Source organism: Drosophila teissieri, chromosome 3R, assembly GCF_016746235.2.
Source record: "Drosophila teissieri strain GT53w chromosome 3R, Prin_Dtei_1.1, whole genome shotgun sequence".
Taxonomy (NCBI): domain Eukaryota; kingdom Metazoa; phylum Arthropoda; class Insecta; order Diptera; family Drosophilidae; genus Drosophila; species Drosophila teissieri.
In genome coordinates this window covers 7,196,476-7,222,063 of record NC_053032.1, presented here as the reverse complement: position 1 = coordinate 7,222,063, position 25,588 = coordinate 7,196,476, and the positions used below count along the sequence as shown (strand labels likewise).

At 40.2% G+C, this 25,588-nt stretch overlaps 2 protein-coding genes across 3 annotated transcripts; both read left to right on the top strand.

Annotated features, from left to right (window-relative positions):
- Window positions 1-7,261: 7,261 nt before the first annotated feature.
- LOC122620587 (beta-ureidopropionase) lies at window positions 7,262-9,598 on the top strand. The gene is made up of 4 exons (XM_043798121.1): window positions 7,262-7,452; window positions 8,088-8,350; window positions 8,425-9,044; window positions 9,118-9,598. The coding sequence occupies exons 1-4, from the start codon at window positions 7,349-7,351 to the stop codon at window positions 9,289-9,291; spliced, it is 1,161 nt and encodes a 386-aa protein (XP_043654056.1). The 5' UTR covers window positions 7,262-7,348; the 3' UTR covers window positions 9,292-9,598.
- Window positions 9,599-17,922: 8,324 nt separating this feature from the next.
- On the top strand, window positions 17,923-18,520 carry LOC122621500. 2 transcript variants are annotated; one of them, XM_043799368.1, is made up of 3 exons: window positions 17,923-18,071; window positions 18,143-18,202; window positions 18,260-18,520. In XM_043799368.1, exons 1-3 carry the CDS (start codon window positions 17,957-17,959, stop codon window positions 18,469-18,471), a joined length of 387 nt encoding a protein of 128 aa, XP_043655303.1. In that variant the 5' UTR covers window positions 17,923-17,956; the 3' UTR covers window positions 18,472-18,520. The 2 variants fall into 2 exon arrangements, with proteins under 2 accessions (XP_043655303.1, XP_043655304.1); XM_043799369.1 differs by having other exon boundaries at window positions 17,923-18,088; window positions 18,177-18,202; window positions 18,260-18,373.
- The last annotated feature ends 7,068 nt before the right edge of the window (window positions 18,521-25,588 follow it).

Sequence of the window (25,588 nt, the reverse complement as noted above, 5' to 3'; positions counted from 1 at the left end):
AGAAAGCCGTTCCACTTGGCCCATTCACGATGTCTTTCTGCTGTTGGCCGCTTTGTTTTTGTGCCGGCCTATTCATAATTCCACAGCCGGCTGCTGACTGCTGGCACAAATTGAAAAGCAAACACGTGGCTCTGTAGTTGGCCTTATCACTGGCTACATTGGGATTTCGTTGCTGTGAGCCACTGACACTTCGTCATGTCCATCCGTCCGCCGGTCTGCCAGGGTTCAGTTTTAGTAGTAGTAGTAGTAATACTAGTACCATAACCAGTACCAGTTCCAGCCGGGGTCGAACTCGGGCGCTTGGAATTTGAGTTTTTGTGTTGAGCTGCTGTGACACTTTTTAGCTGTCTCGTCCTCTGTAGCATGCCATTTTGTTTGTGGGCTTAGGTCAGCACTTTGCCATTTTCATAGTTGCATGCACCAGGGTCCTCATTGTCATCATGCTTGTCTCATCTCCCACCCGTCCTACCACTTCCTCGTCTTGCGGCCCCTGGGCATTGTTTAATAATTTTCCTGCTTACGGCAGGATATTCTAGATGCCCAGAACACGTCGGAACAGTTTCTTTTCCCAGCGCTGAAACTTTAACTTCGGCTTAACCCTTAATGAGGCCATTATGGTCCAGGAGCACCTAATCCGGCGACTGGGTATCATTGCTAATTTCTTGGCCAGTGGCGAAAGTTTAAGCAAACTTTAAGGTATTTAGGTCTGCTCTTTCAGCTGCTCCCAACTTTCCGACTTTTTCGGGCAACTACTGATGTACGACGAACCAACGTTCAAAGGCAGACGCCACTTGAGTTGATTTCCGTTCGAAGCCATAGAGTATGAGTTGAGTCCTGGTCAAGGACCTGAATGAGTCACTTGTGTGTCAGTGAAACGGCTGTGTATTTTTGCCCTCGAGTGTCTTGTATATTAATTGAAATTAAAAACACTTTCGAGTGCTCATCAAGTGTCTGCCATTAAAGTTAATTTATGGCATCAACAGGGATACTCTAGCTGGATATCGAGATTTGAAATTTCTTGGATATTTTTTACATATTAATTATGATTATTTAAGCTTCCATACGAATGTAGTCCGATAGTTACCAAGAATATACATTATGAAACACGATATATTTTTAGCCAAAAAACTAAAAGGTACCTCGGGTACAGCCAATGGATATTTCCAGCTTCAACGACTTGCAGAAAATTTGTATTCAAATTTTTATTCAAATCGACTTTGAATTAGATTGAAAATACAGTCATTAGATGTGAAAATTAGTAAACTTGTTCAGCGAAGAAAAATCCGTAATCTGGAATATTTATTTGATAATAATATTCGTGGCCAAAGCAATGTTTAAATTAACGAAGAAAAAATAGAAATGCAACCGAATTTATGCCTCAATTTGTGTGGTCTCCATTCGCTGTCAGGCATAAATTCCGCAGCCAACAAGCAAAAAATTTAAATTAGCTGGCACCGGGAAAATGGAAAACTGTCGTGGCGGAGAGCGAGTAGAACACAAAAGTGCTGGCTAGAACGCAAATGAAGTTGGCTTTTAATTTCCAATAAACCTTCCCCACTGCGGCCCGCAATATTAATGAACTGTAAAGAGGTGGAGTGGAAACAAAAACCAAATTCAAAAGGGTTACTCTGTTTGCATGTATCTACCTATGTAGTATGCACCTGAATGTCGGACACATGTTCAATTAGGAAAATTCTCGTATTGTATGGCACATTTACGGATAGGTCAGTGCAGTGTTTTCCATTTTTTCTCATTCCGTGTTGCACCTTTTTGGACTGGAATGTAATTCATAAATCGCTTCCTGCATGCATACGGCTGCTAATATAATTAGCGATGGAAGGCGCAACGAGTTTCACGAATTTTCCAACGCCTGGCTGCATCGCAACGCAGCTTTTCCACGTGCTCAGAACGGTCATTAAATTAAATTTCAATTAGCTGTGCAGTGTCTTGTTGCTCTATGGGTGCGAATGCACTTCGAGCTTAAACTTAAACTTTTTGTCAACATACAAATTATACAAATTTTGCAATGTAGATGAATTAAAATTTAAGTATATATTAATCATTAGGATCGCAATAGTCTGTAAGACCGATGCTGATACCAAATTAATTTTTTATGTATTAATATTTTCTTGGAGTTGGTGAATAGTATACGCAGTCATCTTTTTTTATAGTGTCCTTACCTGACGTGATTCACATGTTAATCAGCGAAGCGTGAGAAGCGAAACTGTTGCCATTATTATGCGGCTGGAGCTTTGCGGAAATATTGGCTTTCTGTTTTCGGCCAACATAGTAAGATGCTTACTATGGCTAAAGGGCACTCAAGCTTGCAATGGAAAATGGAGGACTCTTGGACCGACTTGGGGAGCTCGTGGAACTTCATTTGATTAGCATTTCGCACAACGAAACAATTTGGCGCGTATGTGAGTTGATGTCTTCTGAGTAATGAAAAGGGCAACTAAAAACCCATTAACCCACATTCTTCCCCGCTTAAATGCTCAGACGTGCCCCACTCAGCTGTCGCCCACTAACAATCAACAACAAGTGCAACAACAATGGCCAGCGCACTACCAACACCGCATCCCTTCATTTTCCACCCAAATCCCCAAACAGCGAGCGGCGACTAGGAAACAAGTCAACACTGGCTACCAGCAATGTCAAATGTTGCATGTGCCACCCGCACACAAACGCAAACGTAGGGGCTTACACTTCAATTTAATTTTGGCTAACTGTGATGCTTAAAAGATAATATTACTCTCAAGATAATTTAAAAAACCCACCATATTAGTTTATTATAAAGTGAGCCCAGCCATAATAAAAGTAAAATTAAAATATTAATAGCTAAACAATTGTGAAGTTCAGACTGCTGGGAATAAATATTTTTGTTTTTAACTGAGAAAGATTTTTGTTATTTGCTTGCATTTTAGAGAACCCACTTGACCTCACCCAATATTAAGATATACGTTAACCTCTACACAAGTACATCTTAAGTACTCCCCTTATGTTAATGTCCCCCCCAAAACATTTAATTATTGTCCACTTGGAAAGATTTTAAATTAATAAACACGGATCAATAGCCAAGTCGATCTGGCCATGTCTGTCCGTCCGTCCGTCCGTATGGACGTCGAGACCCAGGAACTATAAAAGCTAGAAAGTTGAGATTCAGCATGCTGTAACATAATTTTTTAGGAATCTAGTAAATCCTTTTACTCTTCGAGTAGCGGGTATAAATATGAATCTATTTTATTTAATATATACATGTGAAATATAATTAATTTTAAAGCCATATTTCCATTACATGTCTAGAATTAATCTGGAAGGTAAGCTCTTTCATGACTACATTTTTCGATCTTTATGGTTTAGGCTGTAAAATATAATCGTCACTTAAATGACCAATTCTCTGGTTTGTACATAATTTTTAAACTTAACAGTGTGCATACATAAATTATTCGAAATTTTTTAAATTTTCAGATGTAAAAGAGGTCGTTAAAACCTTTACTTTGAGCTGGAATTGCCTAGTTTGTTTTCTTAATGTTGACAAATTCACGACAGTTCGATTTATTTTGGCTCATTGTTTCATCCTAGGCGTCACAAGTGGCAGATGAGCTTTCAAGGTGCGAGCAGTCCGACCTGACTGAGGCTATCCCGTTTTCGCGGCGCAAGCAATATATTCCTATTGCATTCGCACAGCGAAGAGAGTCTGCAAAGGTTGGGATAAGTGAAAGAGAACTAAAGCTCCCGGTGCCGAAGTGCCTTCGTTAGCGGAGAGTCCTTTCGGAAGCACTCGGTGCTGCTCTCGGATTTCTCAGTCGACGCCAAGGGACGCACAAAGGCATGCTACACTTTTCGAAGTGGAAACTTGAGCAACTTTGGACGAGTTTGAGGCAATGACTATGAACTCTGGATCAGAATGTATTGACATAGTTTCGGAGCTGGCTTGAAAGTCATTCAGGTGCAAGTGGCCAACTTTCTCCGGCAGTTCGCTGGAGCCAGCTCTTGTATTTATTTTTATCGCTGTTCATTAGTTGGCAGTTGCCATAATTTCAATTTTAGAGTTTCGCCACCATATTAATTTACGGCACTCGCACTGGCCACCCCTTTAATGCAGTTTTCGGGTGGGAAATTTTAGATTGCTTCTCGACGGCGATTGTCTAACTGAAAGCAATTGTTGCGAACATGAAAGGCAACACTGCGGACGCTTAACTTCCAATTTATCATGAATAATACCACGCACCGAAACGAAATAAATCAAATGAAATTTATTTGGCCCTGTTCTATGGAAACATAATTTAGCAAAATCAAATTAGATGTAAGCCGATTTTCCTGCGAAACACTTTGGCAAGCCGTTGAAATATTCATGCCACAACTGAGAGGGTCCAATTGAGCCCTGCCAATATTTTGGCCATTAACGCAAATTGAATAGTCGAGCACCGCTCATTTTACGCCATTTAATAACCGAGTTTGGCCGGGAAAACTCATCTGTTTGCATTTTATTCGTGCTCTTTGGTTTGCCAATTTAACTCTTCTGCTACAGTACGTGTGGAAAAAGAAATATTCACGTCTTTTTCCAGGTGGAGGAGTGCCCAAAAAGTTGCTGGCACGCAAATGCTGCCAACAACAGCCATAAATTTGCCGCTTTTCTGCTAAAAAGTGGCCAACAGTTTTGTTAGCCACGTGCAGGTTCTGTTCTGACTGCCAGACTTTCGCATATGCAAAAACTGAGTAATGGCGTTCGGGGAGAGCCCTGTGATCCTTGTGACAGAGCCGGCAATTGCAGCATATTTAGCCGCTTGTTTTTGAAAACTCTATTTAATTTGGATTCTTGTTTCGCCCGGCTCACGTCTCAGTGGTCTTTTGCCTCTCATTTTTCAAGTCGCTGTGTGCTGGCGATTTTCCTTACATTCCTAGTAGGTTTCCTTTACGGCCGTCACAAGTCCACACAACTTGGCCATTGCCCAGCCGATTTTGCAGTGTTTAATTTAAGTTCCCGCACAAGCTGCTGAGATTTATTACTGACCCTTAACAAGTCTCGCTGGCCCTTCTTTTGTCCCTTGCTTTTCGTACCCCTGTTTCATTTCTTCCATTTTTTAATGGAGCAGAATAGACGAGCTATGTAAGAGTTGTAATTTTTTGCTTCCAGTCGTGGCCAGTGTTATATTTTTTATTGGGAATTACACAGGGAAGAAGTTTTGGTGAGTGCTTTTAGCCGGGGTAACAGTTTTCTACAAAAACTTGGTTAAGTTTAATGGTATTGTATAACGTAGAATGTTATGTATATAAATAAAAGATTTTTAGGTAATAGAATTGTTACGTTTATTTTAAATTTTTCTGTGAATCATTTACTAAGAATTCAATAGAATCGCGATACCTAGTAAGTTCCATGTCTAATAATATAAATTATAAATATTTCATTAGACATTGCGGACTTAGACTTCACTCATTGTTTCATTATTGCAACCTTGTTATCGTTAACCTAATTTGGTTGATTTATTAGTTCTTCTTTTAATGCTTATTGTGAAACAAATAATTATATCATCAAACTAATCTAAGTTCTTTTTTTATCTAGTACCGCAAATTATAAATTTAATTTATAAATTTAATTAAGGTCCTGCTAAGAAAGGCGGCAGTTCTTGCTTTGATCACACTGCACCAGAAATAACAGGCATTTTCATTTATCTTTTTGCAGCTTGATTCTATGAATTAAGGGCTGTCATCAAACTGAAAACTGAAACTTTGGCGAACTTCGGCCTTGGACCTCCCATCGATTTGACCATCCGGGTCATTCATTTCGAGCAGTGTGTGCTGCAGTACGATTTTGACCTCTCCAGAAGACCATAACCAATCTCAGAACAATAAATTAAACCTAAACAATTCATTCGGCTGAGCGAGGCTCGGTTTCTGTTTCAGCTGCTGGGACATCCTGGATGGCTGACGGCGGACGGGCAATAAGGCAGAAAGCCACTTCTTAGTTTGCTTGCAGCTCAAGCGGAAACCATATAAATGCGGAAATGATAAAAATGCCTGTGAACATGTTTCCAAAGCGTATGCTATAAATTGCAATCGCAGTAGGTCCTCGGAAGGTCCTCCCAATGGCACCAACTCCCACATGGACAATGAAACCAGACAATAAAATAATAATAAAAATAGAACAAAACCGGCGAGTAGACGACACAGACAATGATGAGGTTCGATTCCGTTCGGATCGGCTTGGGACCGAGTTCAATAAATGAATGTGGCCAAATGGAGGACCCTGAGTCCCTAGGAAACTGTTCGACAAAGCAAACACAAACACACGCGGAGAAAAGTTGGGTGCGATGAATGAAACGCGACGACTGTCGATTTAATGAAATTGTTTTACACTCAATTGAGTTGCCAACTGAAAAAGAAAACAAAAAGCAGACCAAGAAGCACCAGAACTAGACAAACCAACTGTTTTCGCCGGAGGAAGATTTCGGGTAATTTGCATTGCCTCGAAGCGCCAACGACCCACATTCGGCTCGAAGTTAATCTTTTCTAATACAAAATGGCCCAAGCGCTGTCAGCTTTCAGGAAAAGAGGCTGACATCGGAGATGCTCCGGCAGAGGAGATAAGGATATAAACAAAACCTAGTCAATATTTACTAAAGTTTGACAAAATCAGCTCACGCGGGTTTTTTTTGCATTTTCAGGAGAGGACATAAGATATTGGGGATTTTAGACATGAATTTTAAATAACATCGATCGAAATGAGGCGTTAAAAAATAAATTTATTCAGCAGAACAAACAGTGCGAGAATATTTAAAATTTGTAAAATTCCTTTTCTTGCCAGAAATGTATTTTGATAAGTTTTCTAAAAATTAAAAAGTCAGTAGTCAACTTTTCTTAAGCTGAAATTACTGACTAACCTTTGAAATTCAAATCGTCAAGTAAAGTGTCACAAGGTTGATTTCTGATATTGGTAGATCACTGCGTTTTTAAGTGACCGTTTCCATATTTGTCCAAATTGCACAAAAAGATAAATAGAAATTAAAAAAAGAAAAAAAAATTTAATATAAGTATTTATTGCGTATACAATAAAAAAAAATTTCAACACTTGATACGTAATTTTCAGTGTTTGCCTTTCTGGTTATATTTCATTATATATGCTATTTAAATGCCAACGAGTGTATTTAAATGTTTTTCACTATTTTTGTAACACTTGGGAGAGGCGCAGAGAGGAATCCAAAAGAGAGATTAAAATAAAGAGGTATAGATAAGAAGAGAAGGCGATCGTCAGCAGATTTATTTCATATAGTGCGGCGGTCGGAGAAGGTTGTTCTGTCAATTGAGTCGCTAATTAATTCGATTTTTTCTTTTGCTGGAAAGAGGAAATATGTCTACATTTGAACTAAAAAATTTGAACGATTGCTTGGAAAAGCATTTACCCCCCGATGAACTAAAAGAGGTGAAGCGAATTTTGTACGGTGTTGAAGAAGAGTGAGTACAGTTGAAAGACCATTAAGATTAGACTGCCTGGCCAAGTAAGAACATCATGTGGGGTGTCTATGAAACCTCCAGATTATTCTAAAATTGTTTTAATCTTAATCTTTTAACAAACACAAGGGTATCATATGAAGGCTTTTCTTTGTTACCTTAGCGTTGCTCAGAAGCGTAATGTTAGTTTATAAAAAGAGGCTTACACCGAATCACATTAAAATATAGAACTTGTTCAACGAGCTACGTTTTCGTTCTTCATCCATCTATACGTGTACATATATTCCCTTGAGAACATCTGGTGATGAAAGTGAAACGATCACGAACCGCAGCACGCAGTACAAAAATAAAACTCGGATATTTTTTCAGTGTGTTGGTTTTATCTTTGTATATAAGAAACTCGTAAGCCAAATTTCTTTATCTATTACTTTGTTTTGTTAGTCGAAGCTTCAGACCACATAGTGAGGATCTCCAAAATTGTATTGGGGTTGATACGGTTTCTAAATCCTTATTTATAGTTATAAACATCCATCCACTAAGATTAGAAGTTATGTTCATAGGAAACAACTTTTTTTAAACTTTTTTTTAAACTCAAAGTATTATATCCAATCGCAATTAAATATAAATTTATTTTGCAGTCAAACGCTTGAGCTACCCACAAGCGCGAAAGATATTGCTGAACAAAATGGATTCGACATCAAGGGCTATCGGTTTACGGCGCGAGAGGAGCAAACTCGCAAGTGCAGGATAGTCAGAGTGGGCGCCATACAGAACTCTATCGTAATCCCTACTACCGCTCCCATTGAAAAGCAACGAGAAGCCATCTGGAACAAGGTAAAGGCCATGATCAAGGCGGCAGCGGAGGCCGGATGCAACATTATTTGCACCCAAGAAGCGTGGAGTAAGTATGCCAAAGAAACAAGAAAAAAATGTACTTCGATGAATATCAATTCTACCAATATTTATTACCAATAGCCATGCCCTTTGCCTTCTGCACTCGGGAGAAGTTTCCTTGGTGTGAGTTTGCCGAAGAAGCCGAAAACGGTCCCACCACCAAGATGCTCGCAGATCTAGCCAAGGCTTACAACATGGTTATCATCCACTCGATCCTGGAGCGCGATGTAGAGCACGGCGAGACCATCTGGAACACTGCAGTGGTCATCTCGAACAGTGGTCGCTACCTGGGCAAGCACCGCAAGAACCACATTCCCCGGGTGGGTGACTTCAATGAGTCCACTTACTACATGGAGGGAAACACCGGACACCCGGTCTTCGAGACGGAGTTCGGCAAGCTGGCTGTAAACATATGCTACGGACGCCATCACCCACAGAACTGGATGATGTTTGGTCTGAATGGAGCCGAAATAGTCTTCAATCCCTCGGCTACGATCGGTCGGCTATCAGAGCCACTGTGGGGCATTGAGGCACGTAATGCTGCCATCGCCAATAGCTACTTCACGGTTCCGATTAATCGCGTGGGAACTGAGCAGTTCCCGAACGAGTACACATCTGGGGATGGTAACAAGGCGCATAAGGAGTTTGGCCCCTTCTACGGATCTTCTTATGTCGCTGCTCCTGACGGCTCAAGAACACCGGTAAGTTTCAACTTTGATAACCCAATCAAGTGCTATAGGGACGGCAAAATAATTTAATAACTTTCATTGACAGAGCTTATCGCGGGACAAAGATGGCTTGCTTGTGGTTGAACTTGATCTGAACCTGTGTCGCCAGGTGAAGGACTTCTGGGGCTTCCGCATGACCCAAAGAGTTCCGCTGTATGCGGAGTCTTTCAAAAAGGCTTCGGAGCATGACTTTAAGCCGCAGATCATCAAGGACACATAAGAAGAAAATGATTACTTGCATTACGTTTGACTCTGTTGACTGGCGGAATGGATTTAAAAGAAAATTGCATTTAAATTTGAACTTTACATAAAGATAAGATTACTACGTTCATAAGAACTTCGAGCTATATTATTTATTTCATTACCTTTATTTTCCCACCAGTGATAGCCTAGTTAAGGTTTTTGTACCGACAAATTAACTCCCCACTTCCTTCAATGATCTTCATTTAATAGTATTCATTTAATTGATTGGCATTGACTGTGACCTAAAAATTCAGTAAGGAAATAAATGAAACTAATACTTCGTTGTTTTTGAGAACGGATCTCATTATTTTCGGCTTAAATGTTACAGTCCTTGAAATATTCACATTAAATCTGACAGAACTTCAAGTCAAATCCCTTGTTAAGAGTCACATCCTCGAGCCTGGAGAGCATCTCTGTTCTGTATATCTCGTTCCCCTATGGCTGCTTTAAAAACTTCCCTCCGTACAAAATGCTGCAATCTAGCATTGAGCTAAGCTTTGACTTTTACGATTATGTTACGGATGAATGGGAACCGGGAAGGGAATCGGAGACGGGATATGCGTTCAAGTGTGGGTCCCGGTGGGGATGGGATATAATCTGTTTCTATTACGTTTGCTTATCTGCATGCGACTCACATGTGCGTTGCCTTGCCGACTCCTAATGCAGTAATAATCGTTTGTGCGTTGCCCAAATGACTCGACTGACCTTGTGGAGCGTTGGCAGTAATTGGTTAGATTATTCTAAATTGGTTTCACTGCTTTCGACCTGACCTTGTGCGGCAATGGAGTTATAAAGCGAAAAGTGCTTGTCGAGCCCCGCAACAGAAATGGAAATTATGAACTTTTGGATGGAAGTATGCAAATTGAATTTCGGGCAACATTCAAGTCAAAAGATACAAAGAGACAAATGTGCGAGTTTTGAATATTTATGTACAGCACAGAGCACAAAAGTACTGTGATACTAGGTTTTAGCTATTTACTGCAAACGGGTCCACGCTAGAGGTTCTACTAACTGACTCAAAGTAAAGCCAGAGTATTCTTTGTCCTATTTTTGTATCCCTCGCTGTGCGAGAAGTGTGGGCTGGAATGTCAGATTTCGTGTGTGTCTATTTGACAAAGGTCACTCGAAAATAAATCAAATATTTACCCAGCCACATTCGTTCATTCAAATTGAAAAGTCACATTTGCACACACACTCTTGGCAAAAACTGATTCAAGGCCTCGATTGCATTACCCATTCGACATGTTGCTAATAAATATGTTTTCCGGGGAAAGCCAAATAAAACCCAAAGTGACAGAGGTCCTTCCAAACGAGCCTCGCACGGACTTCGGGGAATAGCCAATAAAATGTGGGAGCTGCTCGTTTATGGCCGTGGGTTATCCTCGACCAGTCGAACATATTTTATTCAGTGCCCGAGTTGATTGATTAAGCACAAGATAAATTCCCAACCGTCGGCACGCTCAGGGTCCTTCAAGATAATCCTCTACATATCGGATTATAATTTTCAAGCCCGCCTGCAGCACTTACACTAATCATACGTAGATATCTCTCTCCCACGCCCAAGGGGCCAGATGGCAATTGTGACAGCTCAGATATCAGAGCGATTTCAATTAAAAGCCAGCCTTTTAATTAAACAGATAAAGTGGCTATAAAATGGGAGAAAGGCGAGCTGGTCAGCAGGTTAAATGGGGGAACTCGATTATGAGCTCATATTTAATTAAACATAATATTTGGAGCTAAGCAGCTCCGAGCGAAGACGCTTAAGTGCTAGTTAAGTGGGTGCGATGTATATGGGTGTCCTGTAGGAAGCCAGAAACCAAGACTGGGACCACAATCAGGACCCAACAGCCGGATGTGTGTGTGCATTTGCGGCAGGCTGGCTGCAAAAAAATGTTGAGGACGTGCATCAATCTGAATGCATAATAATGGTGCCACTGTGGCAATCAGTTACTCCCAAGGCGGCATTAACCACCAGCCAAATGCATATTGAACAGGATGTCGACTTCGCATAGGGAGGATGTATATTCTCCTTAAAGTGCAGAGGTGCCAGCAGATCGAAAATGTTGATTTGTTCAGTTCAGTGGCTCAGCGAATAATTGAACCAGCGGTGAACGTGTTCGGATTATCAATAAGCTGTTTCGATAAATATTTTAATTTTTACTGGTCCTTGAAATGGAATTAATTCTTAATGAAATGATTTTGAGTTCAATGAGAGTTCAAATAAGATTATTTTTATACACAAGATGATAAGAAAAAATGTATTTCTCTTGACATTTAGTAGCAAACAAAATAGACTTGGAAAAAGTTTTATCATATACCACAGGGAAAGATACACATTCTATAAAATAATCTAGTTAAATATTACTTTTTTATTTCCAAAACAATTTTTGTTTTTAGGGAGCAGCCGGTTCAGTTCGGTTGGTTCGGCTCTGAACTGGCTTGCATCCCTGTTTAAATCATCAGCAGTGGCGCACACGATATGAATGGGAAATCTTGAGCCGCGTACGTGTGCACAACAGCGTCGCGGAATGAAAAGGAAAAGGAGCTGAAAAGGAGCAGAGTCACCAGGAGCAGCAGAATCACCAGGAGCAGCAGGAAAGAAGCAGCAGGCACGGGCGAGGAAAATTGGAAAGGAAATGTGATGCCGGGCGGCATTATTGGTGCTCCGAGTGAAATGCTTTGGGGCTGGAGATGGTGGCGATGGCAATGGCGTTGGCGAACTGAAGATGCGGACGAGGTGAAGCTGCCGCCGAAACCGGCCCCCTCATTCTGGGGCCTTTCCATTAAGCAGGATTATTTATTTTATTTCGTTATGCGCGGCAAACAGCTTGTGTAAAGGATTTAAGCGGCTGCTGCATGTGGCGAGCGGCACACAAGCCCGATCCTTATTACCAATCCCAAAACTGCCTTGTAATGAAATACACGAAAACTTAAAACCAACAATCCAACGAGCAAAACAACAAAGGCGTCCGTTATATTAAATTCCAGCCGCACTTGCACTTGTTAGAGCCTGAAAGATTATAATTCTGCCACAAGGATACTCGCAGATAACTGGCAATGAAAGGGGGCTGCTCCGGAGGGAGGTGTCCTGTTGAGCCAGGACAATGCAGATAGGCGTTGGGGATAATAAAATATTATGCAACTGGGAGCGAAGACGGGGGTGGGCGGACGTGGTTGGAGGCAGGAAAATGGCGCCAAAGCGGAAATGGAAAACTTGAATGCAAAAGTGGGAAATGGTTACGTATGAATAGAGGGTCCTCTTTTCTGAAGCATGAGAGTGTGTGTGCTGAGGCAGAAAAGTCAATTCCCTCGAGGGAGTTCAATGGCTGACCTAATAATTGTAACTTGATTATTGGAAGAACCCATTTGGGGGATGCAAACTTTTATAATTGGGTTTGTCAACCTTTAATAATGGTTGACTATTCTGACCTCAAAATAAAGGAAACAAAAGGTAAATTGTAATTATGTGTTGATTTTGTCAAGGTTGTTAAAAATGATTTGTTTGCTTGGCTATCTGGTTAACATACAAATTATAAGATGTAACTACTTAAATAGTTCCCGTTTTAGTTCAAAGGTTGTATATATGTTGTGGTTATATATATTAATAGTCAACTTAATATTATTTAAAGGAGAAAAGTGTCGACTTGAGCTTGATTGTTCAGCTCAAGCTGCAAATTAAAGTGCTATCTCAATTTTACCTGCATTAATTTCCTACAGAAATATTAATTAAAATGCTTGTTCGCCATTCGGAAACTTAATTTCGTTGCACTTTGTATTGGTGAGTATCTGTGTTTTCTCATTACGATTGCGGTTACTGAGAACCATCGGTTAATGGACCGCAATCCAAGCAGAAAATGGAGTGCAATACGCAAGATGTTCTTTGTTTATGACCAGGTTCCCGTCGGGGCTTTATAATTAATACCTACTCGAATTAACGGCGCCAGGTGGAAATACTCGCAATTGTAATGGTAATGTGAAGCGGAGCGTTGCAGGCCATTACATTTTTGCACAAGACGCACTCAAATTAAACAATAAAATATTTAAAAATTTTACCCAGCATAAAGAACTCCCTTCCTCCTCCTTGGCCGATTTTCCTTTTTTATTATTCTTATTATGCCTTTATTGTTATGAGCGAGAAGACAAAGGAACTGAAACCGAAACTGTAACTGTAACTGTAATGGTAACTGTAACTGGAGTGGCTAGCGAGTGGCAAGTGGGTGGAAAGTGGCTGGAAAAGCGGGTGGCAAGGTGGGCGATAGGGTGGGGCTCAGTTGTGGTTCTGCTCGACTGCAGATCCTGCGGCTACCTGTGAAGTGTGCGCCATGCTCCGCTTCTCACCTGCTTACCGCACCAATGGCAATAGCAACGGCAGCAGGAAAAATCGAGAATCGGGTTTTGGTAGGGAAAGGATGCGGTCAACGATCTGACCTACCCGGACTTTCTCCTTATGGGGCTGTTAAATGAGTTCAGCTTGATTTTTATACGCGTGTAAACAGTTATAGCATGGGACAGTTAATGTTTATATGACACTTCTAATGGCCATTAAATGTGGTTTAAGGGGTGCGAATAACATAGATTTTATATTCGGTTTTATGAATATTAGATATGGTGTTGGTATGTTATGCTTTTTGGCAACAGTACGAAAACTTGACATGTTATAATCACATTAAGCACTCGCCATTTTAAGGTATTACACGAACTTCTTATACTGTAAGGATAATTCTTAAAAGTCGGTTCAAATTTTAACATATTTATAATATTCAATATATGTTATTGTAGCCCAAGCCCTCTTACAATACTTTCCGAAATGTTATTTAATAATCTGGCAGTCAATGGTTTTCCAAAGAGTAAGAAGAGGGCGTGAATTTGTTAAAATTCTTTCTTTATTTCCCAACCAGACGAAGAGCAGATGCACAAACAAAAACATAACAATTTCTAAATTACTTCAGCTTACACTTGCAGTGGCTTCACTTCCCATTCACCTTCACTTTACTGACTTTTCCAGTGCCGAGCTGATCCATTCCGACGGACACATCAAAAAGTGCCACCCGAAGACAAAACCATAAAAATTAATTATTTCTTTTTGTTGGGCTAAGGCAAAGAGAAATCTGTCGGGCAGGGAAAGAAAGCAAGCGGAGAAAGGACGACCAAGTAGTGCAGAGCAGCGAGGACGACATGAGGAAATGCGCTGAGTTCACCAAGCGTTTTCTGTTTAAATTTTCTACATTTTCTCCCGCTCGCTAGCTCTTCCTCAAAACACACTGGAAAATAAATATATAATCTGTTCATGAAGAACGTATTTTATATCTTTTCTAATTGCATTAATTATTTTGTCTTATTATGCATTATAATTGCAAAATAACGGAAAATAAAAAAATGTGTAATAAGTTCGCACATGCAATAAATACGACTTTAGGGCTTGACAATAATGAAAATTGATTCAAACCCTTTTTTACTTTCTAACACTCTTTTTTTAATTTACGAGAATAATTCGTTTTTTACAGGCGAAACCAATTTCATGAAACGAACAATGTTAAGAATTGTGACCCAATAACTGCGTACATTTTAAAGTGATTAGACTTCCATTGGGATTGCTTAGTAGTGTAACTATTTTGCTCTTAATGTTCAACAAAACTTTTGAATGCTATACAATCTTCCTCTCTCTGGCGGGGTTCTCCCACTTGGGTCAGGTCAACCCAGCTGTTGGCCGCCGCTTCCGGCAACTCGTGAATTTTTCACCAGGATAAGCAACAGTGCTGAAAGCGCAAAAAGTAGAGAACAGGACCGGCAGCAATGGCTAAAACAACAATGTGCATCGCACAGTGACAACGGATTTATGCTTAATTGCCAACGACATGGAGGCGTCTAACTCTTTTCTCCCCCTCGGTACGCTTTCCCATGGCCATGGTGCGGAATTGTGGAGCGGCATGCTCCTCTGTCACTCGGTGGCCCTATTGATCTGCTTTGAATGCGCCAATCTTGCGGAGGCCTGCCTCGCACCGACTGGGAGTTAATAAAGTCCGACAGTTGGGTGGCAGTAGTTCGCACTCTGTTTTTCTGGATGCGCAGCCACATGCTGCCCATGATGGTGTTGTTTTTGCCAGCTGCCAATAACGTTAATTACGACCACGGCTGTTAATTAGGTTTTAAATGTGCAGACGACTAATTAACTCGAAGCCAAGGACGCGGCATCCAAATGCAGACTGGCAGCTATGTACCTCAAGGACGATGGACGAGCTTGAACTCAGTATAAACGAGCTATCAATAACTCACCAGGTGCTAAGTACTACACTGCTGATGCTCACAATTGGAAGAGCTCGTCGAGAGATTAATAGAACCCAATTCGGGATCTTTAGAAACTTTTAAGTTTAAATGTAATGTGTTGCAATTGCAGCTCTACTAGGTATGTGTTAAACAATGTCTACATTCATTTTTCGAGTGCTGCATACTAAGTTATTGCTTTAAAACATAAAAGAATCTCCCTAGCACATTCATGGAAATGTCCTAAATTGTCAAGAGGCTCTTGTGACAAAGCTGAGGAAACTTTATCCCAGTTGTAGATACATATACACAAAATGGCAACCAATTCTCGGGGAAACCGCAGAGGGACCGGTTGGCTCGACCTTCCACAAGAAAAAGGTTCAATCTCTTGATGATGATTACACCTTATATGTTGCTGGAAAAACAAGTCACGCCAACAGCTGTAGACATCAACTAAGCAACGAGGGGTGTCTCGGCTCCAAAGTGGAATACCAAACATTTTTTCTTTGTTTGCCTTTATTGAAAAATTGCTTCGCCCAAATCGATGCCTCAGTGGATGCAAATGGCTGAGGCCAAAGGCGGGGAATGCTTGGCAAAAAAAAAGATAAAATTTAATGAAATCCGAATACGAGGGATCTAGCCTAGTGCGGTGTGGAAAATCCATTAGCTGGAATTGATTTTTCGGTTTGCTATTCAATCAACTTAAATCCTAGTGCCTGCTGAGGCCGCTGCTGCTGGAAAATGCTGTGGACCCGTTTGACCATCAATCATGATCCGCAGTCTTTTGTGCGGAAGAGCAACAACAGTGATATAATGAAAAGAAACAAAATAAATCATTTAAATAAATGCCAAATTGGACAATGCATAATGGCGGAATTTAAAAAAGTAAGAAATTATATACAGTACACATTCATATTTGACAACCTTTCAGTATCACTGCTTGGCGATATTTTTATCGGCGCACAAAAAATACCCGCGGCTACCACTTAAAGCCTTAAAAAGCTTTTAAAATAAAATTTACATTGCATCATTTCAGCCAACTCGCCAGAAAATTGCCAGCGGCCCCTGGTAGCTGAACTAAATAAAAGGCTGTGAAAAGGAAATCTGCACATATTGGTCATTAATAAAAGTTTTTGCATATTGATACAAAAAGCAAATATTGATAAACAAAAAATGAATACGGCTTACATCTGCATGGGCGAGGGTAAGGGTGCGGGAAAACCGAAAGAGCCAAGTGGAACAGAGCATACAAATAAATAAATAAATAAAGCGTGTGTGAAAAGGCAACAATAAAACACATCCGACAGGTTCTACAAAACCAGAGATGTCCTCGTGACGTGAATAAATCGAGCAAGGATGTCACGAGGAGCATATTTATTCCCTTCCAAGAAATTTAAGGCTGCAAGGCGACTTTTCAGGATTTTCAAATTTCACAGCAGTTTTATTTGACCCCATATGTCAACCGAGCACACCACTGAATATAATGTATTACAACCATCTGAAGACAACACTCCTTTGTATCGCAGCATCCCCTTTGCAGTGAGTGCGGTAAAAGCGGTTGCGATTTCAAGTCAATTGCGTCGTTATATATCAGCCACCATGATTGTAGAGTCCTGTGTCTGAATGGGAGGCGAAAAATAACCAGCGATGTCAGAACATTGTGATGTTTTAAGCATTGTTCGATTGCATTGTTGCCTTTACTTGGATGAAATCTGATCGAGCATTTCGTAATGTGTTACTCCGTTTTATTTGTTTGAAATATTCTCAAAAATAAAGGTCCGAACTAGTTGTTGGCTCTTATTACCAATTAAACGCGAAATTTTTCAACTTAAAAGTATGGGTTAAACTACGGAAAATGTTTACCAAATCGTAGCTTAGACAATTTATTTTCTGCTTTATAACTGTTGGTCAGGTTAAATCCATTTAATTTAACACCAAAATCTCCCGCATATTAAACTGCCGGGACTTTTTGCATTGTCTATTTGATTTATATTTATTGGAAATGTACTTTGGTGGTCGCAAATTTCCGTTGTTCATTAAGGGCATTGTTGAAAAACAAACGAGATATTCTCCTGAATGGGTTTGCGGTTACGAGAGTCATAAGAGAATGACTGGGGTATGTCTTCTGTGTTCAATGTGCAAAATCGTGAAGCCTGCGGTAATTAATTGACTTTATTTTTTACTATAGGCTGAGCATTTTACTAGTTCATTTATATTGCTCCAAGGTATTTGAATGTTTCATGCTTCTTAAACCTGTCTTTAGGGGCAAAATCAGTTTGTTACGCTTTAAAAGGCAAATAAATCAAATGACATTTTTTAAATTAAATAAACGTTGAGTACGATTCATTTTTTCGCTCTCCATTGTTATTGGAGACGTCAAGATGGGGAGGTTGCCTTTCGATCTTCTGATTTTTTCCTCTATATTGTTAATTCAATGCCAAGCAAACGCTCTGGATAACACAACAAAGAACGGTTTAGATCCCAACAGGGAAAGAGGTAAATATTTAGTGCAGGTACGAAAAATATAAGCAGCCCAATAAAAACACTACAAATCTCACTCGACATAGGAGGTAATAAGGCGAATTCCCCATTCGTTTCCAGGTTTCAGCGAACATGTTCAACTCAAGGTAATCCTAATGATGAGGTAATTCTTTTCAGAAAATTCAAACATTATCAAATTTTAGAATGTAAGGAAAAGGAATTTAATGATATGCTTGACTCCATTCTAAGTTCGGAAACAACTACGGAGAATGAACCGACAAAGGCTCCACCGAAGATGGCTCCACATACACCACGTCCTCCCTACAAGGTTCGACGAAGGAGAAACGGACACATTCTTCATGACATTGTATCATGGGTTGAAAGAACAAAGAGGGCAATATTTGCATTTGGGTAACTTTTTCACTTAGTTATTTTCAAGGGAAATACAAAATATTCACTTAAAACAAGTGCATTTTTAATGGCAAACCCAATCCATTTAATTTAAGGATATTTGCTATTAAGCGCATCTATCTAGAGGCCAATTAGCCTAACAAAACGATATTTTACAAAACTAATAATACTTCAGGTAATTAAATATAAACGGTTTTCTTAAATGTTCGCACTTGCTTAAATGCTTTATTAAAGGTGATATTAAATTATGTTTTATTAGATAAACAGAATTATCCAATATCATTCATAGCGGTAATAAAAAGTCATGACTCACACAGCATGATAAATACGCAACAGTTTTAAATTCCTTAACTTATTTAATTCGCTTTGAATTTCGTTGCATTTCTGCATTTAATTAAAGCTGATAGGTGGTATGAGTGATGTGGCATGGAATTTATCTGCATAACTCATACGTCACGTTGGACGTTTGGCAGGAGGGATAAACTTGTCCCTTTTGTCCGTGTCAGTTAGTTTGTCCCGCGGTGTCCTTTGTTCGGCGGCATATGCAAGTGTCGGAGAGGCAGCTGGAGCTTAATGATTTTCACGCTTCTGTTGCACTTAAGTTGCAGTTTTCTCTATTTTTCGGCTTGAAAAAGGCGTTAATGGCAAACAGAGGCGACAACAGCTGGCTTACAGAATGTGATAGAGAGCAGAAGAAGGAGGCGAATGCACACATGCTCATTTGGCTGGCGGGCAACAAATCCCAAGTCATTAGTCGCTGTCCCGTCTCCGGTAGCTGGGAAAAACACACTGCAAACTAAATTACAAGGGCTGCCAAAAGCATTACACGAGATTAGAGGAACGGGGGCAAAAAATGGTGACAACTTTTGCCTGAGGAGCGATTCTCACTTACGATTTCTGCTTGGCCTTGTTACATTTGATTGGGCATTGCACTTAGAACTTTAAACCTGACTACTTAAATATAATCTTATGTTTAAACAGGAGGAAGCTTTCAAAGTATCAATAAAACCCAAATGAAATATATTCCCAAGCTTATCTAAATTATTAATTCTTATTGTATGAAATGGATTTTTAGCCATATGATAGATTTTGATCCCATATAAAATGTAACAGGTAGAAGTAAGGGTTTCGACCATATAAACTAGATATAGTCCTAATCAGGATCAATAGCCGATCTGGTCATGTCAGCCTGTCGGTCCGTCTTTCCGTCCGTATTAACGTCGAGATCTCAGAAACTAAAATAGCTAGAAAATGGTTGGGCACGCAGGATCTAGAGACATAGACGCAGCGGAAGTTTGCTTCCTTATGGTGCCACGCCCACTTTAACGGCCACAAGCCTCCCAAAACTGTCACTCCTGCAGTTTTTTATTTTATTATTTGTCATTCCAATTTCTATCGCTATGCCAAATAGAATGTTGAACTTTCTCGTTCGCACTTTCACCAGCTGAGTGATGGACGAGGCACTCGACTATAGCTTTTGCACTTGTTTAACTTAAAGAGTTCTGTAACTGCCTGTGCATTCACAATAGTGAACATAATCCCGTTCCAGTAAGCCAAAAAACATATAGCGAAAATGAAGCAACAAATTATTTTGGGAACACACCGCATAAGTGCCCCTCCTTGACGGCAGTTCCGCCTGCTCTACACTGCTCAGCATATTTCATAAGTCAGGAATGTTTCCGGACAGGCTTCTTCCCTGGTCGTCAGTGGATCGGGTTCGTGCCCTCCGAAAGCTGCCTGTCAGCAGACGGCTGACATCTGCAGGATGTGTCCATGGCGTCGCCATCGCTGTCATTGCCCATCAGACTCGTGCTGTTGCCGACGCCCTGGCACCTTTGGAACGGGAAGACATAGGGTGGAGAGGGATGGGATATGGGATATGGGATATGGGTTGGGTGCTCCGTTGCCAAGGTAAGCGATGTGAATTTAAGCCACAAAAAGAGCGGGCGTGTGTGCCTGGGCCAGGGCACAATTAAAATGCGAAAGAGAAATTAATATCCGCTTACTGACGTATTTTGCCTGCCTTCTTAACAATGCCATTTTTTCAAGCTGCTTACATAATTATGCACTGACTTTGAGGAATGCTAATGGCTATTATCGGGATTTATGAACAGCTTACCGCACATTTTTCAGATTATTTAATTTCCTTTCGGTTTTCTCACATAATTATGCGTATGCTGATTTTTGGCTGAAATGGCAATTTCGAAATAAGTTGCGGTTTATAAATTTATTATTCAATTACCGCAATTAAATTTGACACACGAGCGGGCAAACTTTGTGCATTATTATAATGGTATCTTAAATATTCATCAACACTCGGTTCCTTAATTAATTAGTTTCCCCTTTTGCTTGCTGTGTATCTGCCAACGCCACGACTCACATAATGAAACAACTTGTCTAAAAGGAAGTTCCTCCGTTCCGGGTCAACAGGATCCACCGAGTCCAATTCTCCGCAAAACTCATTTGCATGCGAGGTGCTATCAAAATAAAAATTTAACATTTCCAAATGGGGGTGGGATGCCAACTTGGTATGCAAATTGAACAAACACAAACCGCAGCAAAGTTTGCGATGGGCCAAAAAACAAAAAGGTGAAGTTCAAAGTTTTCACTCCGCTTGATATGATATGTTGGAGTATCGGGCGACCCCGGTTTCGTTTAAAAATCTGTTGAATATGCAAATTGCGCTTAAACGATTGCGGCAACCATTAAATATATTTAATAATTTATCACATTTTTTAAAGCTTTAAGCCGCTTTTCGATGTGCCCCTCTTTTAAGGTCTCTTTGCATATTTCTGTTCACAATAAACCATATTTTGTTCTACACACACACACTGACAAACAAGGATCTTCCATTTTAGATGTTTAAAATGTTTGGCATATTTTGCTGCGCAGGTAAGGGCCAAACAAAACGTTTATCTCCGCAATTTTCCCAGACTAGCTTTTAGTGGTTGTAGAGAAAAGTTATGAGCATTAGCTTAAATAGAATAATTCCTTGTTCAACAATAAAAAAATAGTTACCATTTAAAATAATGACTCTAGAATGGACATTCAAAATTAAATCAAAAACCAAGTAAACAATTTTATAATTATGGAATTATAATTGCATGTACTTTAATTATTTAACCCTGTTCACTACCATCACAATTTTGTTTCATTGCACCTCAAACAGCTAAAGGGAATTTCAAATTCTGCGTAAAGGCTGGTATTCCACTTGCCTTGTTTTAGTGCCATTTGTGCGTTATTTTTATAAAGTTACCTCATGAATTATTCATAAACGAAGCAGACGTACCGTAACCTAAGAAAAACAGCGAGAACGGAAAAATCTTTAAGTTTTTCTGCTAGGCAAAGTGATGGAGTTGGCAGGAGAAACTCGGCCGGCTGGCAAGCGGACTTTACTGGCAAATAAGAAAATCTGATGAAATTATGGAAAACTTTCTAATTGGTTTGTTATTAAGACAGAGATTACCATAAATTACATTTGAAATAAGTAAGCCATTTGGCAGGTACACAACAATTGATACAAACCGGCTTACCAAATTATCTCAGTCGAGCGCGCCGGAGGTCAGAAGCAAAACAAAGCCAAACCCTTCCCTCATGTTTAATGCACTTGACAGGACCAGACCCAAGAACCTTCAAGAAAGCCCCCAGTTTACAGCCTCAAAGTTATGACTTTTACGCCCCATTATCGCTTAAATAATTTAGCCAACCACGAGAACGAACGGAAAGCGAAAATAGCTGAAAAAACAAGAAAACCTTGCATAACTTATGACCAACAGAATGGGCAGTAGTGTGAAATGGGCAGGGCTTGTGTTTATTAAGGACTAAATTAACCGCAATTAGATTTTGACAAGGCGGGCTAAAGCATTTAACGAAAGCGCTCAAAAAACAACCGCGCTGATTGCAATCGCTCCAGTGTGTGGATTCCAAATAATCAAGTGACTGGCACTAAGTAAGAAGTCCACCTGGGTTGCGGAATTTAAAAGCCTGCCAAAAGACCCGTCGAACCATCGTGAACAAACGGTCAGCACGGTGGCAAAAGGTAAACATTTTTGTATCCTGCCAATTTCGTGCTTTTTAATTAAAACCCTGCGTGCTCAGGTACAGTGTAAACAGGCCAAGGCCAAAAGGGATAAGCAAAGCAAAAGGTTCGCTAATTAAAAAAATTAGAAATTCGGTCCCTTTAAAGACGTCCAGGGATCCCATTCCCACTCGTCACCTGATGATGCATAGCCATGAAGTGTGAAAAATTCAGCCTCATTTTTAAATAGACTTAAGTCCGACCTCCTCGTTCATTCGTTGTGAACTCGAGGGCTATGGTACCGCCTGCCATTTATTTGGCTCAGTTCTCGAAATTAATTAAACACTCACCAGGCAGAAGGTCAAAGAGGAAATGGTTCCTCCTTCATACACGGCTAGTGCCAACAATTAGCTTTCGAGGGGTCGGATGTTTGGCAAGAAAAAAGGAAACTGAAATAGAATTCTGTCGGTTCGAAGAAAGCGGAAATTTTAACTAACTAGGGGCTGGAAGGCCTTCCGCTTCCGCTTCCTCGCCGCCAAACGCTACACAATTACGCGTTTTAATAAAGTTTCAGCGAACTCCGCGCATAAAATTAAACAATTAAGCAAATAGTTCTGGAAACTAAGATGCAGCAGCCTTAAGCTCTTTGAAAAATCACCGCGGGGAAAAATAAAAGAATATTTATTTAAGTTTCGGAATTGAGCACAACTAAAGGAGCAATATACAAAATAATTTTCTCCTAATTGATAAAAAAAAGGGTGGTAAGCAACATAATATTTTAGTCACCTAATAAGGTCAATATAACTTCAAGGGTTACCCATATTATTTCAGTTAGCACTGACAGCTTTACATGCCAGTTCTCTAAACCAAATATATCTGCTTATTATCTATTTTGATTTGGAAAGGAGCGAAAAAAATATATATACAATAACTATATTAAATGACGTTGGCTACATTAATATTTTAACTACTCACGTGTTTTGCTTGCCGCTCTTTAAGGGCTCAAAGAATTCCGGTCGCTTAAGCGTGTTTGATTTGATTAGTCAATTAACAGTTCATTAGATTTCAATCGACGGCTCTGTCGCCGATTTAATATCTTCACACTTTGTCACCATATAATCCAATCTTAAATCATTTTCATGGCCTCCAGTTGCTGTTTGTGGGGATGGGGCAAATAAATCGAATCCGTTCACACGACCACGCCCACTCAATGTCAATGGTGAGCGGGCAAAAACATACCAGAACCAGAACCAGAGTCAGAGTCAGAAATGAGATAGACTGCCGACAGAGACGGACTGGGCCATAAATAAGGATCCGACCAGGACGGGCTGTGTTCCGGTGTATTTTTAATGCCACAATTAAATGCAAATACAATAGGGCGAGGGAAAAGGATGGAACTCTCGGACTGACAACACACAGCAGGCAGATGTTGAAGGATGGCCCTGGGACAGCTGAAGGACACCCAGGCGGACGGATCTGTTCTCTATCAACAGCTTTTTCCTGCTTGCCGCCCAATTTTTTCCTTTTCTGGTTTTATTTGTTTTTTTTCTTTGCGACAGGGAAAATATTTTTGATGCCGACAACAAAAACACTGGCGAGCAACAGCCTGCGGAAAAAATATAGACAAGAGCCACGCCCCCTCAACCAACACTGCCGCCCGCCCTTGGCAACAACAATGCGCGAGAGTAGCTGGAAGACAAAGGATGAGAAAGGAGTGCAGTGTAGCCAGAGGTCCTTGATTGTGGTTAAGCAAAAAATACGCCACCCATCACACACACACACAATATGTACGCGGACGACACAAATGAGATATTCACTTAAATTTAATTTCCATTATATATTTATGAAAGCATATTTTAATTCGCTTTATTGGCAATTTTCGTCGAGCAGCAAGAATACCAGTATGAAAAAGGGGAATATATAATATTAAGCACCGCGTGAGTCCCTCGGGAGGCCGTTAAGTATTTTCAATAATGTGATTTTGCAGAAAGGGAATATATGGAAAGGGGGAAAACGGAATGACAAGCCGCAGTCATATTCTTTTATTTAAATACTGGCTTTATTGGCGCACTCTTGGCTAACAATATAATTAAAAGGTCGGAAAAAAATGTACTATTCCGATTTTTTCAGAAAGTGTAATAAATTTTGCGCGCTTTTCCAATTATTTCATCAGCGGTTTTGACAGCAGAAAAACTGCACAATTGATTGAACTGCCGCAAATACCGCGATGGTTGTGAAAAATACCAGTAATTGATCCCGCCGCACGTTGACACTTCCAGCGATATGATTTTAAGTACGTTACCTTACTTACTAACCTTATAAATTATACTTAAAAGAACAAGCAAAAAGTATCACGTTTCACTTGCTGTGACCCCAAACACAACTCTACAAGGAAATTCATCCATTTTATTTCATCCAGAGAAAATGGAAAAATACATATTTCTCAGTTTTTTGACAGTCTGCTTCCGTAGTTCGTGTTTGGGAATGCTTTGTGTACTTTGTGTGGTCTTTAATAAAAACAAAGGACACATAAAAAAGAAGTTTCCGCTTGGACAATTTTTTTGTAATAGGCGAATCGTTCGAGCAAAATGGTTGTGGCTAACAGAAATAAAGTAAAACACAGTCTTCTAGCCATCGAATTTGAGGCTGGGGCCCTGAGGGAAAACGAAGGCTTCTTAATTACTCGCCAAAGTTTTTGATATTTCCAACTGTGATTTATAGATTTTCTGCTGCACTCTATCACTGAAATACTTTCGGCCCACGGGCTTCGGCTCAAATGGCATTTGCAGTGGTCCAAACTAAAGCAAAACGTGACTGGCCGGCAAAGAAAACTCGATTACTGCTGCCTGAAAATGCAGTAAGAACATGTGCGGGAAAAGCTAGCGTAGTTTTTTCCCGGTCCGTTGCAGCTGTGAAGTCAGCTTACCTGTCCCCCAGCTCTTTGCCATTTCCGTTTAATTCGCCTTTGCAGTCTCTTTAATTGCAGTTAATGTAAATGAATGAATATTCCATTAAATGTCAACTTGGGGAGTGGGATTCCCGGTATCCCTGGAGCACCAGCAACAGGCAGCCGGAGACTTTAAGCTGCGAAAATAGAAATTGA